Genomic DNA, 13,046 nt, shown 5'->3' on the forward strand with positions numbered 1-13,046 from the left:
AGCCCCATCTTCTTGACAGTCAGTATTTCAAAACTGAGGAAGTATACCCCTGTCTTTTAATCTGCTGAAATTCATTCCCAACAAATAAACTAAAGACTAAAGATTACCAAAAGAAAGGTGTTCTGTTTGTGATGCCTCATGAAAATTCTTCACTGCATAAATGAGCACAGAGCAAGAGAAATACCTACACATATGATTTCACATGTGTAAATGCAGATACTATGGTGGGATAAATCCTAAACTGAGGTTCTTGGCTTGCCTCAAACTGTTGGTCTCTTCAAGCTTTCTCACTCTGTATAAGCATAAATGTGTATATGCACATACATATTCTGCTGCTGCAGAGTTAAACTGAGAAAAAGAGGAAATGAAAGAGACTGTCCCTATAGCTGGGTAGAGACAGCTGAGCCATTCTGCTTGAGCTCCAAACTAACTAGATACAATCTAGCTCCAGCCTAGGAAATGTATAGTCATCTGAGCATGATGTTAAACCTGAGCTAATATTCTCTGCTTCTCATCGAGATCTAAGGGAGAGCTCTGCAGTGTACTAGCGCAACCACATGGCTTGCGGATTGGAACTGATGTGTTGAGTCAGATCAATATTTTAGCAGATTGGATTGTTGACTGTCTGCACCTATGAAATGACCTAAATCCAGGGAGAAAGGAACTGCCTAGCCCTATATAACATTATTAAAGAAGTCCAGTTTTGAAGTCCTTTTTTCACATTTATCCATCTAGCTTATGCAAGTCTGCCCATCACAACAGTAATTCTTCACGTGTACTTCAAAGAAAATGGTGACTGTATCTTCCACTGAATAATTTTGCTTTCCACAAGCTGGATTGACTATAAACAGAGCAGGGTGGAAATGATCCACAAATTTCATTACTAGTTTCAAGCTAATAGGCTTAAAGCATCTGAGTCAATTCAAAGCACTCTCTGTGATCACGTTTGGAGATACTGAACCTGTCCTTTGTAGGACTAAGATAAAAAGCAAGCATTTTTGAGTTTAATTTAGAGAAGCTTAGTCTCTCTTCCACTCCCCATGAAAATACTGTTCATGAAATGCAGTATCACAGAGAAAGAGCAATGTTATATTTTAGGTCAAATCTTGTGCAAATGGCCAATTCTAAAATCTTGAGAGGAGCTGAACCCTAGATGTGGACTGAGGCATTTGCGAAGGCCTAGTCTGAACTTTATTCATGGCAGTGAAAGAGAAGAATCCAGTCACAGGGGATGGAAGTGCACTCTTTTCACATTCCCTAAATTTCCAGAGTTTTCAGTGAATAACCTTTAAAATTATGCTTTACATCCCTGCTCTCCCAAACTGAAAGACTTAAAATTCTTATTTTACAGGTGCGGTTTTGTAGCAATATTTTAAGCTTTCCAAGTTAGTTACTACTTACTTATCTCTCAGATAATTATGTCCTATTTGACCAGAGATGTCTTCTATAGCAGAAAGAATGTGATCAAAGGCCTAGGAAAGTGAAAGTAAAATTAATATCTTACAGAAATTAAATTCACAATTAGAAAATAACTCAATTTATATCAAGTTAGACTAGGCAACTATGCAGGATAATTTTATTGATGCTAAACAGAATTTTTTCCCATTTAGAGAAATACTGCGACTGCCATATGCTTTTTTTCAAAGGTTCTGATTGCTTTCTAACCAGTTCTTTGCTACTACAAATTCACTAACTCTTCCTGATCTACACAGGTCTCAACAAGAAGGCAATTAAACCCCCTTTTTATTAGCAGTCTGTTTTAAGACTCTTTATCAACTCATTTTACCATCTTCATTCCTGCCCTATGAAGTACATGAACCATTACTGTTGGTGATTAAATCAGTTGAAAGTCTCCCCTAGTGTTTCTTTTTAGACTTTTCAAGAATCAGTACTTCCATCAGAGTAAAAGTAGGAGCCATTCTACTGGAAACCAGTGTGAAATCCTGTGCTGGGTTGACTATCGCATGGTTGATGGCAATTTGGAGCTGTGTAACTTTATTCAAGCTGCAGGTATAATTTGGTCTTTTTCTTTAAACAGTTTTTAACAGTTCACCCTGAACATTGGACTGAATGGTATAGAGTCTACAGAATGCTGGGTTTAGAACCACACAGGTGATATGGATTATTCCTGAATATAATATTAATTATTGCTTCAGGAGATATCGGACATGGAACTGGGGGAAAATATATTATAAGTCAGGTACTTCCAGCCCACTCTCTGAGGACAGACAGTGCTTTCTCTCTCTGAAGGCATGGAAGCGACAGTTTAGGAGAGCTAGAGACACTGAGACAAGGTCTGCTGGAATACTCTAGGAAGCAGTGAATCAGTACACACCTTACAAAGTGCCAGAATTAACATTACTGCTCAGCCCTCCACTGCCCACTGACATGTAAAGATATATCCCATAAATGCAGGTGGAAGGTATTTCCTCACCTGGGGGAAAAATTCTGTTTTTCAGATAACCAAAACAGTGTCGCTGGGGAAATTCCCTCTATTCGTAAATCAAACAGCTTTTCTGCTGGGTAACAAAAGCATAATGTATTTACTCTGTAGCCTTTGAACAGAACCCCTCAGAAACAAACAGATTGTGCAGGGTCATGATGATGAATGTAATACTGGGAGAAACTTTTTCTAGAGAAGGAGAATTTTTCAAGATGTGATGCAAAACTGCATAGCTAGGGATGCCTTTCTGAACAGAGTGTAAACCCACAGCAGGAATTCTGCCCGTAGGGAATTTTCAGAGCCTAGAAATATTCAGACATAGATCCAAAGATATCTTAAGCAAATCCCTAGATATATTTTTGGACACCTTTGAGGGTTTTTTTTAATTGAGTCAGTGACTTATCAAGCTTGAAATAATGTTCTGGTATGTACCTGTCCATCTCTAAGCTAATTCACTTCAGGTATCCTCTAGTTTGAAAACAGACAAAATTATGAGCTCATGCAAGAATATTTTAAAATGGTCAATGCAGGGATACCTGTATAAATCTGGAGAGTTTATTAATTTAAAGAAGTCCATGCAAGATGTCTTATAGTCTTCTGACATTTAACCTCTATATGTTTTGGAAGTGTATGTTTTCTTTTACTGAGTTACATTATAATGTCACGTGAAAGTGATTTGGAAGAGATGTTTCATGCTCATGTTTCAAAATCTTTTCAAATGTGCAAGAAATGCAGGTACGCAAAGCATTCAAAGTGGACTAGAAATACTGCCATTAATCTTGAGTGTTAATATTTGACCTCCACTGAGCAGTACACTAACATTCTATGCAATATGCAAGTTACAAAGCCTGCTTTCATCTCTCTTCCATAAATAAATAAAATTTAAGAAGGATAAATAAACTTATTTCCACATGCTTTGCTCTAGCTGTCTACAATCAAGAGTGCATCACTCCTCTTTTAGCTGAAGGGAAGGGAACATATTCCCAGCTGTGCTATCTCCCCAGGGCTGTCAGCACCAGGGAATTAGCAAGTGAAAGCCCAGAACTTCTCAATTGAGAATCCCCTCACAGGCTCAACCTAAGGACAAATGACAGCCTACATGATCGTTTTTAAAACATTTGAAGGATTTTGTGCTTGAAATTTCAGTTTGATTTTCCCCCCTTGCAAAAAGAAAACTTCTTTAATTTTTTTTTTATTTTAAGGCACTCTGTAAAAGTCCAAAATATACCATGATATTTTTTTTAAAAAGTCTTACTCTGCCATGAAGTTTCTCATTCAGTTTGGGCTCTCTATGCTCAGTTTTCTTCACTTTCAGCCACTGCACCAACGGCTTGATTGTCAAACCCTAGGCAGTGAAACATGATAAGAAACATTTAGTAATTGTCTTAGAATTGCCTCCAACTGGTTTGTGCTAAAGAGATAAAGAACATTTTCCTATGTGTTATACGGTGTTTCTCAAGCTTCCTCATTCGATTCTGTTCCCCTTCAGAGATAAAATAATGCACTACTCCCAGCTCCTGTTACAAAGCTTTGAAAGCTTTGAAAAGATACAAAACAGTGGGAAAATATATATTTTATACAGGAAAATATGGCAGTGGAAGGGTGAAATTGTTTCACATACCAGTTAATGTGGTATTTTCTGCACCTATCAGTAGTTTGTGAAACATTGTTAAATATGCTTTATAATTTTGAGAAGCATTCTGAGCTGGTATATACTGGCATATCTCCATTAATGTCTTTTTCACCCAGAAATTGCTATTGTGTTTGGAAGCTAAATACTTTCTTGTCCCACTGCTTATTGTTACATTTTAAAATGAGAATTTAGGTTCAGGTAGATCAGTGTAATAATTGTACTTGCCAGTAAAAAGGACTGTTCCCTACAGCTATTCACAAGAGGTGAAGGATGCTTCATCAGATATTAACTTGAGTTCTATTAATACCAAGAAGCTAGACTGAACATTTTTTAGCACAGAGGAAATTGTGTTTTGTCCCTTGTGGTGCCATGTGAAAACATAAAATAGGATCTTCGTTACTAAAATTAAGAAGTTAATTATGCTTTTGGTTCAGTGAAACAAAACACAACCTTCAGCAGAGAACTACTTTAAGCATGTGGTAGTCTGGGGGGACTCCTTCTCCCTGCAACAAGCATAATTGAGAAGTTGAATTACCTGAAAAATAACAGTAAAAAACACAACAATGATAGTTGTGCTGACAAACAAGTTTCTCTCTTTCACTTTGTTCATATCCAGAAGCGCAACCAGAGCAAAAGCAACTGCTCCACGTAGTCCTCCATAAGACATCACCACCTGGTCTATTATCTCCAACTGGACCATTCTGTAGTGGTTGAGAATCCATGTCTGTAAAACTACACCTATAAAAAACAAAAGCCAGGATGTCTAGAAATATCCTTATGAAATGCCAACAACCTCAGCCATGTGTAACAGAAACAGTACCACCAGTCTGCTTTCATAATACAGTCTGTATGGCATCTACTTCTCCCTCACTACTGCTACTCTACCAAAGAGGTCAGGCACACTCAGTACCTTCCCCTTTACCTTGAACCAAAGAAAATAGATGCAGCTTTTTCTATGATCCAGCAGCTCTGCTGAAAGTGCTGCCCAAGAAAGATGTCCCCTGGTGTGAGGCAAGGTTTTTTCTTCCTCTAGCATAGGCAGGGAAGGTGAGATCCAAGTATGTGCTGTCCTTTGAAATGAACAGTTCAGAAATAAGGGATTTCTAGCACCATAAGAGATACGCATGGGGTCTTTCAACAAAAAGAGAAATAGGTGGAAATAGTGTTGATTTAGAGAGGAAATGTGATACTGTTTACAAGTCACATGAAAATATCATGCTGTTGCCTCATGCAGGGTAGTGTTTTTATGCTAACGCCATATTCGGGCCTACAGGTGAGCTGCTCCCTGCTGCAGGAGCCCTACACATGACATGCATGACCTTCTGCAGCAGGCCAGACCAGTGTGAAAGTTATCCCTCTTTTTAGAGCACTTTGAACTTGTGCTAAGGGAAGTGAAAAGCATATCACTGAAAGCAAGGCTTCTGGTGGATGGGACCTGGAAAATAAATTCATGCCACCAATCTGACTTCTCCAAGGGTATGAGGGCAGTAATTACATAAGGCCCAATATCATCAGGTCTTTAGTAATTTATCACAGTCTAAGCTTATTTACTTCCATGGATGCTTACTGTCATTGCTGAATATTTACTATTTAATTATCGATCACGCTTTAGTACAAGACTGTTAAGCACTAATTCCAGGTATACAACAACAAGTGACAAAGTCAACAATTTGAAAACTTGTTTGAGCAGTTCACACACATCAGTGGCTACTGAGAGGTAACTAACTGAACAATGGCTACAAACTACTTAAAAAGGAGGATGGGGGGCTAGGCCCTTCAAGAAGCCCAGGAATCTCCAGTCAGAATAACAATACAGAGTCTGGGAAAACTGCCAGGTAGTGAGGGGTTTTAGCTTTTATTTACATTCAATTCAGATATTCAAGACAGACAGGCAAGTGATCCTGTTTAATTTATTCCTAGATATAAGTATGTACACCAAATCACTATGTGTGTTATTCTCAAGAAGTACTTCATTCTATGCCTTTTTGCTATTTCAAGCCATTTGCTATTTCACAAAACAGTGGTTAAATAATAGAACAAATCATCACCTCTATTTTGCAATGTTTACAAACTTATATAAAGCCAGTAAAATGACAGTAGGTAATCTCTACCTGCCACAGTCTTGTTTACTCTGTTTTTAACTAGTCTCTGGGCATTATTTCTTAAGCCAGAGAACCTGCAGTGTAATTGTGTACGATTTTACATCACTGTGTCTCAAACCTGAAGTCAAGCAGAAAATTAGCTTAACACAATCTCTTTATTTCCAAATTGAAGGAGCTGAAGGAATGAGATGGCTGACAGGACTCACAAGTCTTTTGTTAGGCTGTAAGTTAAAGAACAAAGTTCAATTCACCAAGAGAATTTGCCAATGCCATGTGTTTGGTCAACAAAGGTTAGCCATTGGGCGATTCCTGTTAACCACTAGGCTATTCAGGTCTTCAGAAGTGAAATCCTACTATATTTTCAGCATATGATGAAGCTTACTATAAACATCTATCCTCCTAACCCAGCAACAACCTTAGCTTCAAGTAGAATCAATGGGATATTTTAAAAAGGACAGGCCTGGTAATACAAATCCTTTTTGGCCAAAGAATGTGTGATTGCACAGCACCACAATATAAGGACAGGAGGAAGATTGCCTCCTTACCAATGACTCTATATACTGAGATGAAGACCAGAGTCAGCAGTATAAAAGCTGTGTTCCAAGTCCAGATTTCCGGATTTACAGCTGAAATTCCCAAGAACATGAAAATAATAGTTTCTGCTCCACTGGCCAGCATTTTCATGGTATATCTTACAGTTGTAGAAGATTGTTCAGATATGTTAGCCTTGACATATTTCTGACAGCAGATGCCACAGAAGGTTATCCTAGAAAGAAAACCATCAGTTGTTCAAAAAATACTTGTTGTAACACTTAATGTTCTTTCTACCTAGTCCATCACATAGTGATAAAAACCCACCATTAATTCTTAAGAAAAAACACACTCAGGATCCATTGTGGAGCCTAATCTAGGCAAAGAGCATACCCCAAATAATCACTCCGAGGTGACCCCAAAAGATCTGAAGTTTTGCAGTAGGATTTTCAGATTTTGAAGATACTCACTGTAACATCTACAAGCATGGCAAGCAAAACTGAGGAGAAAGGTATGCTACAAATCAAGGGATACAGTAGTAAGAAAGACCACAGTGGGACTCAAGCCAAAACAGACAAGGTTTAGGCAAACTGAAACCAAGTTCTGTTTGACTGATCCCATTGGTAATTGGCCATATGAAGAAAATTTTAAAGTTTACAAATTAAGAACAATAAAAAATCTAGTTGTTCAAAATGCTCAAAAATCAAAAAGGCCAGTCCAGACAGTGAGAGCAGCAGATAATGGACATTCTGTCACACAATGTCTTAGAAAATGATGGTTTTAATTACAGATTATATGGAAAAATGTCAATATGAATGGACAACTGTTAGTTATTGAAGTATTATTACTCATAAAGGGTCTATATTTGTCAGGTCTATCAGGTCTATATTTTGCAAAGGAAGTTCACATGTTGAACAGCAGATACTAGAAAACTTGCATTCCTTTTCAAGGCTGAATAATGATAGTATATGCAAACTATAATCTACTGCAAACCAAAGACTTTAATAATCAGCACAAGCTCTGTGAGTGTCATATTCTGTAGCTTCCCTCTATAATTTAGGTATTTCCTTTCCGTGCTTTTAAAAACTGTATTCCCTTCTCAGCCCTTTCACAGAAAATAACAAAAAGGGGACTTACGCAAGGATGGCAGAAAGAGAAAGCATCTCTGCTGTGAGGTAGGACAGGTAGGAAATAATAAACACGAATCCAGGTTCAATGATTCTAACGTGCTTGGTGAAACGACTGACCAATGACAGCAGGAATGCAAAGAAAATGCCAACCAGTGTCCCACCCAGGCTCACCACGAAGAATGACACTGAAATGCAAAAACAAACACAGCTTAAACAGTAGAAATCTAATGGTCTGAACTATATTGTTTCTTCTATTGTATGGCCAGCAAATCAGAGAAAATTTTGGAGAACACTTCAAAAATAGCCATCAAGTTTGGTGGTCTTAACAGCTGAACTCCATATCTATTGATTCTCCTCAGAATAAAACAAATCCTCTCAAGCTTCCCACATAGTCACTTATTTATTCTCCTGAGACATTATTTTAGGTTTGTTCTCTTAGGATATGCCACAGGACTGTGTGAATACGAGCGATAAGGGCATGGACTGAAAAATAACATTTACTGATAGAGCAATAATTATACTTTGTTTAAAAGTCAATGACATGATGCAGAATTCAACACAACACACCTATGCCTTTGGCACATTCAATCCCCGTCACGTTCTCTGGTCCAATTGCAACAAAAGATTCAAACACATTGTACAGCACCTGAAAAGAAAAGTAGACTCATTTAGTATTTGCTCCTGAGTTAAGCCTGTTAAATTATCTCGTTATGGGCCCCAAAATTATGAATTCTGAAATTTTTTATGACTGAGGGAAATTCTTTGTGGAGGGAGAAGATTTTGCAGATTTTTTGAATTTGCAGAATGGAAAAAATACAGTGTAATAGAAAGAAAACAAACAAACAAACAAACAAAAACCCTTTCCATTTCTTCTTTCAACATGATTTCTATCTATAAGATGGGTGGTTAAATCTAGATGTCTAAGGGTTCTCTAAAGTGCTTATCACTCTAAAATCCCAGTTTTTGGCAATTTTTTTTTATTGCCTGAATAATGACACCTCATAAGAGACTGGATTGAAATACATTGAACATACATGAAATCAGTTGAGCATAAAAGTGAATAAACTATAATAAATTATACTAAAGTTTTTCAAAATTGACTGACAGTGGTAGTGCTGAAAGTGAAGAAGTCATTTAATCCATACCACTGACTCAGGATGTGATCTGCTTGTATGAGCATCATTCTTGACAAGTGTTTTTCTAACCTGTTCTTAAAGACCTCCAGTGATGGAGGAGAGCTTTACTATGGCGTGCTCTGCTTTCCTTGTTGCACTCTGAGCTCATTAATACTTACCATATATACCCCAGCTGTGGAGAACAGGATACTTTCTTATTCAGTAACAGCAGTCTTTTACATATTTACATTTAAAAAATGCTACATCATCCACTTTCTTCTCCCAGCCTCCAGTCTTTCTTTCTTCAAGATAAACAACTCCGGTTGTTTCAAACTTTCTCATAGGCTATGCTTTCTAACTCTTGATCCTGCTTACCATTCCCTTCTGGATTCTCTCCAACAAACAGCCAAACTTCTTTTACTTGTAGAGTGAGTGTTTTTATTCATTTCGCAGTAACAGAAAGTCCTTTCTTTCTGAAAGGTAGTGATATTGATACTTCAGTTCATCAGGAGATTATTTTAATATTTGTTTCTGGTAGTACCTCAAAAGTGTTAATGAGACATTTCTAAAGACAATTATGTTTCTCTGGAGGTCCCAAATGGGATTTTCAAAAACATGTGAACAGTTAAGCTGCTGCCAGTGACCTTGCAGTGCCTAGCTGGCTGGGCTGCAAAAAATCAATCACTGAGCCTGCTGAAGGTGTCTTACTTTCCTTTGAAGATATGCAGGAGAGGTAATGGGAGATGATCCAAGAAGAGAAGGGAAACTGTATAGTGAGTCAGTCATACAGCATCCTTCTGCCATAAGACTTCCTAGTCCCTGCGAACTAAAACCCTACTGCAGAACTGGTGACTATCTTATTGTGAGAAAAAATTTGCATTAAAAGAACTGTTTCAATCAAAATAAAAACATCAGTGGAAATTTGGGGCAGGTTTAAGTCTTTTTTTTCCTTTTTTTTTCAGAATGGAAAACCAGAAAGCAACAAGCTACCAAGACAAAACAAACTAGAACTTTCTAAAATGTCCCACCAGTTTTCCCTGTTTGACTTTTTGATGTATATCCATTTGATAAGCATCTGACTGAAGTAAGAGAGGGGACAGGCACAAGCACTTCAGGGAGTACTCTTATCTCCCACTGTCTATATATCTAAGTTATGCGTATAAATTAAGGATGTAAAGGAAATAGGCAGAAAAGAGTATGTGTATTAAAAAGTAAAAACAAAGAAAGTTTTAAAATCTCTTCTTTGAATAGGGAAGGCAAATAAAACATACTCACCAGAAACTTTGTTTTAAATGTTATTACACTCACACAGACTGGGAATATGTATATTATTATGTGACTTATGGCTCCAAATAACTTACGTGTTCGAGTATTTAATCTTTGCAACACAGTGTTTGTAAGTAAGACAGAGAACACCATGAGCTAGGCTAGACTAGCCTATGAGTAGATACACACAAATGGTACACCATTTCATTTAAGGGGAGAATGTACTTCATAAGAAACCCTCTGGAATTGGGTGACTTTTGGATATATAATTTACGTACCACAGTTACAGCATCATTCAGAAGTGATTCTCCAAAAACAATGATGAATAGAACTTCGTTGACATGGACTTCTTCGAACACTGCCAGAACAGCTACAGGATCCACTGCAGCTATCAAACTGCCGAACAGGAGAAAGTCCAGCAGTCCAATATCCAGGTGGCCTTCAAAAACAAAGCAAGCAAAGTATAAGCATTATCAGCTCCACATTATCTCTAGTAATGGGGGGCTGGGATATTACAGATAATGTGAAATCCTTGAAAACATGGATCCTAAGACATCAGCTGGGAAGCACAGCACAGAAACTACTTTACAAGTACAGCATCATGTCACGTTGTATCCTGCAAGCTACAAGAACTGATCTGAACTGGCTTTGTATTTGCCTGTGGTATGGTTTATCTAACTTGAGTAAATTACCCTAGGATAACTGAGAGCTGACAAGATGGTAAGAGGAATATACCAGTAGTCCTGGACTAAATGTTCCAAAATTCTTTAGCCATAGCCCAAATTTGACTCTTGGTCACTAAGACCTGCCTACTTGGTCACAAGACCCCCTACAGGGGGCTCATATGTACACTCAGTACAGTTTTTGTCTTTAAACAGCTCTTCTGACCTCCTCATTCAAGCTGACATTTATTGATAGCTGCATGAAATTACTTAAGCCAGGTGTTCCTAAATTATGATTCATGAAGCCACTGTTAAATGGTCTGCAAGTGGACCACAGAATAAGATGAAGGACTAAAATGTACAACCTCAGCAGCTGTTTTGGAGCCTCTGAGGAATTTTGAAGGGTGTTTGGCAATGATTTCAAAAGTTTTGGAACTGCAAAACTACGGTAAAGACGTAACTCAGTATTTATTTCATTAGCTTTTGTCTTCTGTTAGTCAGAATCATTTTTTTCTGTTATGGAAACAAAGAAAATATATTCAAACAGAATGTCATCTCTATCCTTTTAAGAGTATCAGAAAAGGGAGAGCCACAAAAATGACTTTGCTCAACTTCCTAAAGATCTTGCAAAGTTTACCCTTTTCATGCAATCAAGAATGGGACCCCAGGCTTTTTTTTCTGGAAAACAGATTTTTTTCAAGGGTAGAGAACAGGAAAATTCCCTTTGTATTCATTAATGGATGGAGGAGGAAGCAAGGTTCATTAAGTGGTGGTGAAGCCCAAAATTATATGAGAAAGAGCAAAGCACAGATATGCTGAGAGTTCATTCATGAGAACACAGTGCAGAGGCTCATGCCCAAAAAATAATAGGCAGCTGTGTCAGGCATGATTTCTCTGGATGAGGGAAAAACGGATCTGATTAAATGGTTTGGAAGCATCGGTCACACAATGAACAGTCAGTAGCCCTAGCCAAAGGATCAATATTGTTTGATAGGTACACCAGAACATCATGGCCACTCCTTCAGCAAGAGCTCTTAGGAGGTAATTTTTCAAATCCAGAATGTTTTGTGCTTGGAAGGCAATTGAAGGAGAAACTAGATTCCAAATACTTTTTTTTACAAAATGAATGGACATGTTTACTCAGAAGAACACTTAACAGGGGAAGCTGGAAACAGGAGTAGACAACACCCAGTTGTACACAATAATGGCCCACAATTTGGGAGAGTGTAGAAGCAGATATTCTCTTAACTGCTCTCTGCCAATCAGGGCATATACAATGTTTTCTGTACAGTTTATAATGACTCTGGTAAGGTCCTGAGAACATAAACCCCTAGTTCGCACGTATATATGGCTATTCTGTATTTTCAAAAAGAGAGATTGTGTTGTCCACTCTTGGACTTAGTGGGCTGTGAACAAGGAGGACTGAAACTCTCCATTTTTGTGGGAGAGATGTTCAGGCAGTGTACTGGAGTCTGTGCCAAAAATTCTGAGAACAGCCTTGAACCTGAATCTAAGTAATGATTCCACCAAGACTTGTCCTTCTTTGCCATGCTTAAGAAAGGTACAAGCCCATTGACAATAACTATCAGATATCAGGGCACAATAGAACATAAGCTTTTAAAATAAATGGGCTCACTGAGATTGCTTATCTTTTTTATATGTTACCAATTATAATCATTGGTACATTCTTGGAAGAGTTGCAAAGCTAGTGAGCAAATATTTATGGAAAGCTCAGGACACATCTATAATTMGTACAAAACAGTGTCAAGAGACACGGGATTGCTAAACCAGACTTTTACTTAGATGAATAATGCAAGTTATTTCCAAGTGGTACATGACCATTGCCCCCTTCAGCTCTCCAGAGTCTGGAGTGACTGCTGACAATGGTGACACCTGAGTGAGGTAAGGCTGCTGGGCCCAATTTAAGACTTCCACCCACACCCAGCACATTGCCACCGTGACCTAGATTGTACAAGAACAACTTCTGTAAGCATTAGTCACAACCACAGTTATTCCAGTGCAGATAGCACTGCTGCGTGTGTTAGTTTTACAGCAGATGCTCAGGTGGAACCAGACAGCAAGATTTAGGATTAGATTCTTCCTCCTATCCAGTGAATGCAGAAGGGCCACAGTAGCTGTTAGTAAATAGTTAAGGTGCTGTTCT

General features: G+C 38.0%; 1 protein-coding gene across 1 annotated transcript in view; it reads right to left on the reverse strand.

The window, feature by feature from the left end:
• The window catches only part of SLC9A3 (solute carrier family 9 member A3), a 57,016-nt gene that overhangs the window by 14,227 nt on the left and 29,743 nt on the right, over nt 1-13,046 (reverse strand). Inside the window, exons 3-9 of the mRNA XM_026081386.1 lie at nt 10,499-10,659; nt 8,407-8,485; nt 7,847-8,024; nt 6,724-6,944; nt 4,612-4,814; nt 3,699-3,788; nt 1,402-1,472 (exon numbers count right to left, since the gene is read on the reverse strand). Of these exons, the coding sequence (XP_025937171.1) occupies nt 1,402-1,472; nt 3,699-3,788; nt 4,612-4,814; nt 6,724-6,944; nt 7,847-8,024; nt 8,407-8,485; nt 10,499-10,659 (1,003 nt within the window). The remainder of the gene's footprint in view (nt 1-1,401; nt 1,473-3,698; nt 3,789-4,611; nt 4,815-6,723; nt 6,945-7,846; nt 8,025-8,406; nt 8,486-10,498; nt 10,660-13,046) is intronic.

The sequence above is a fragment of the Apteryx rowi genome, unplaced genomic scaffold (genome assembly GCF_003343035.1).
Source record: "Apteryx rowi isolate R43461 unplaced genomic scaffold, aptRow1 scaffold_549, whole genome shotgun sequence".
In the NCBI taxonomy this organism is placed as follows: Eukaryota; Metazoa; Chordata; class Aves; order Apterygiformes; family Apterygidae; genus Apteryx; species Apteryx rowi.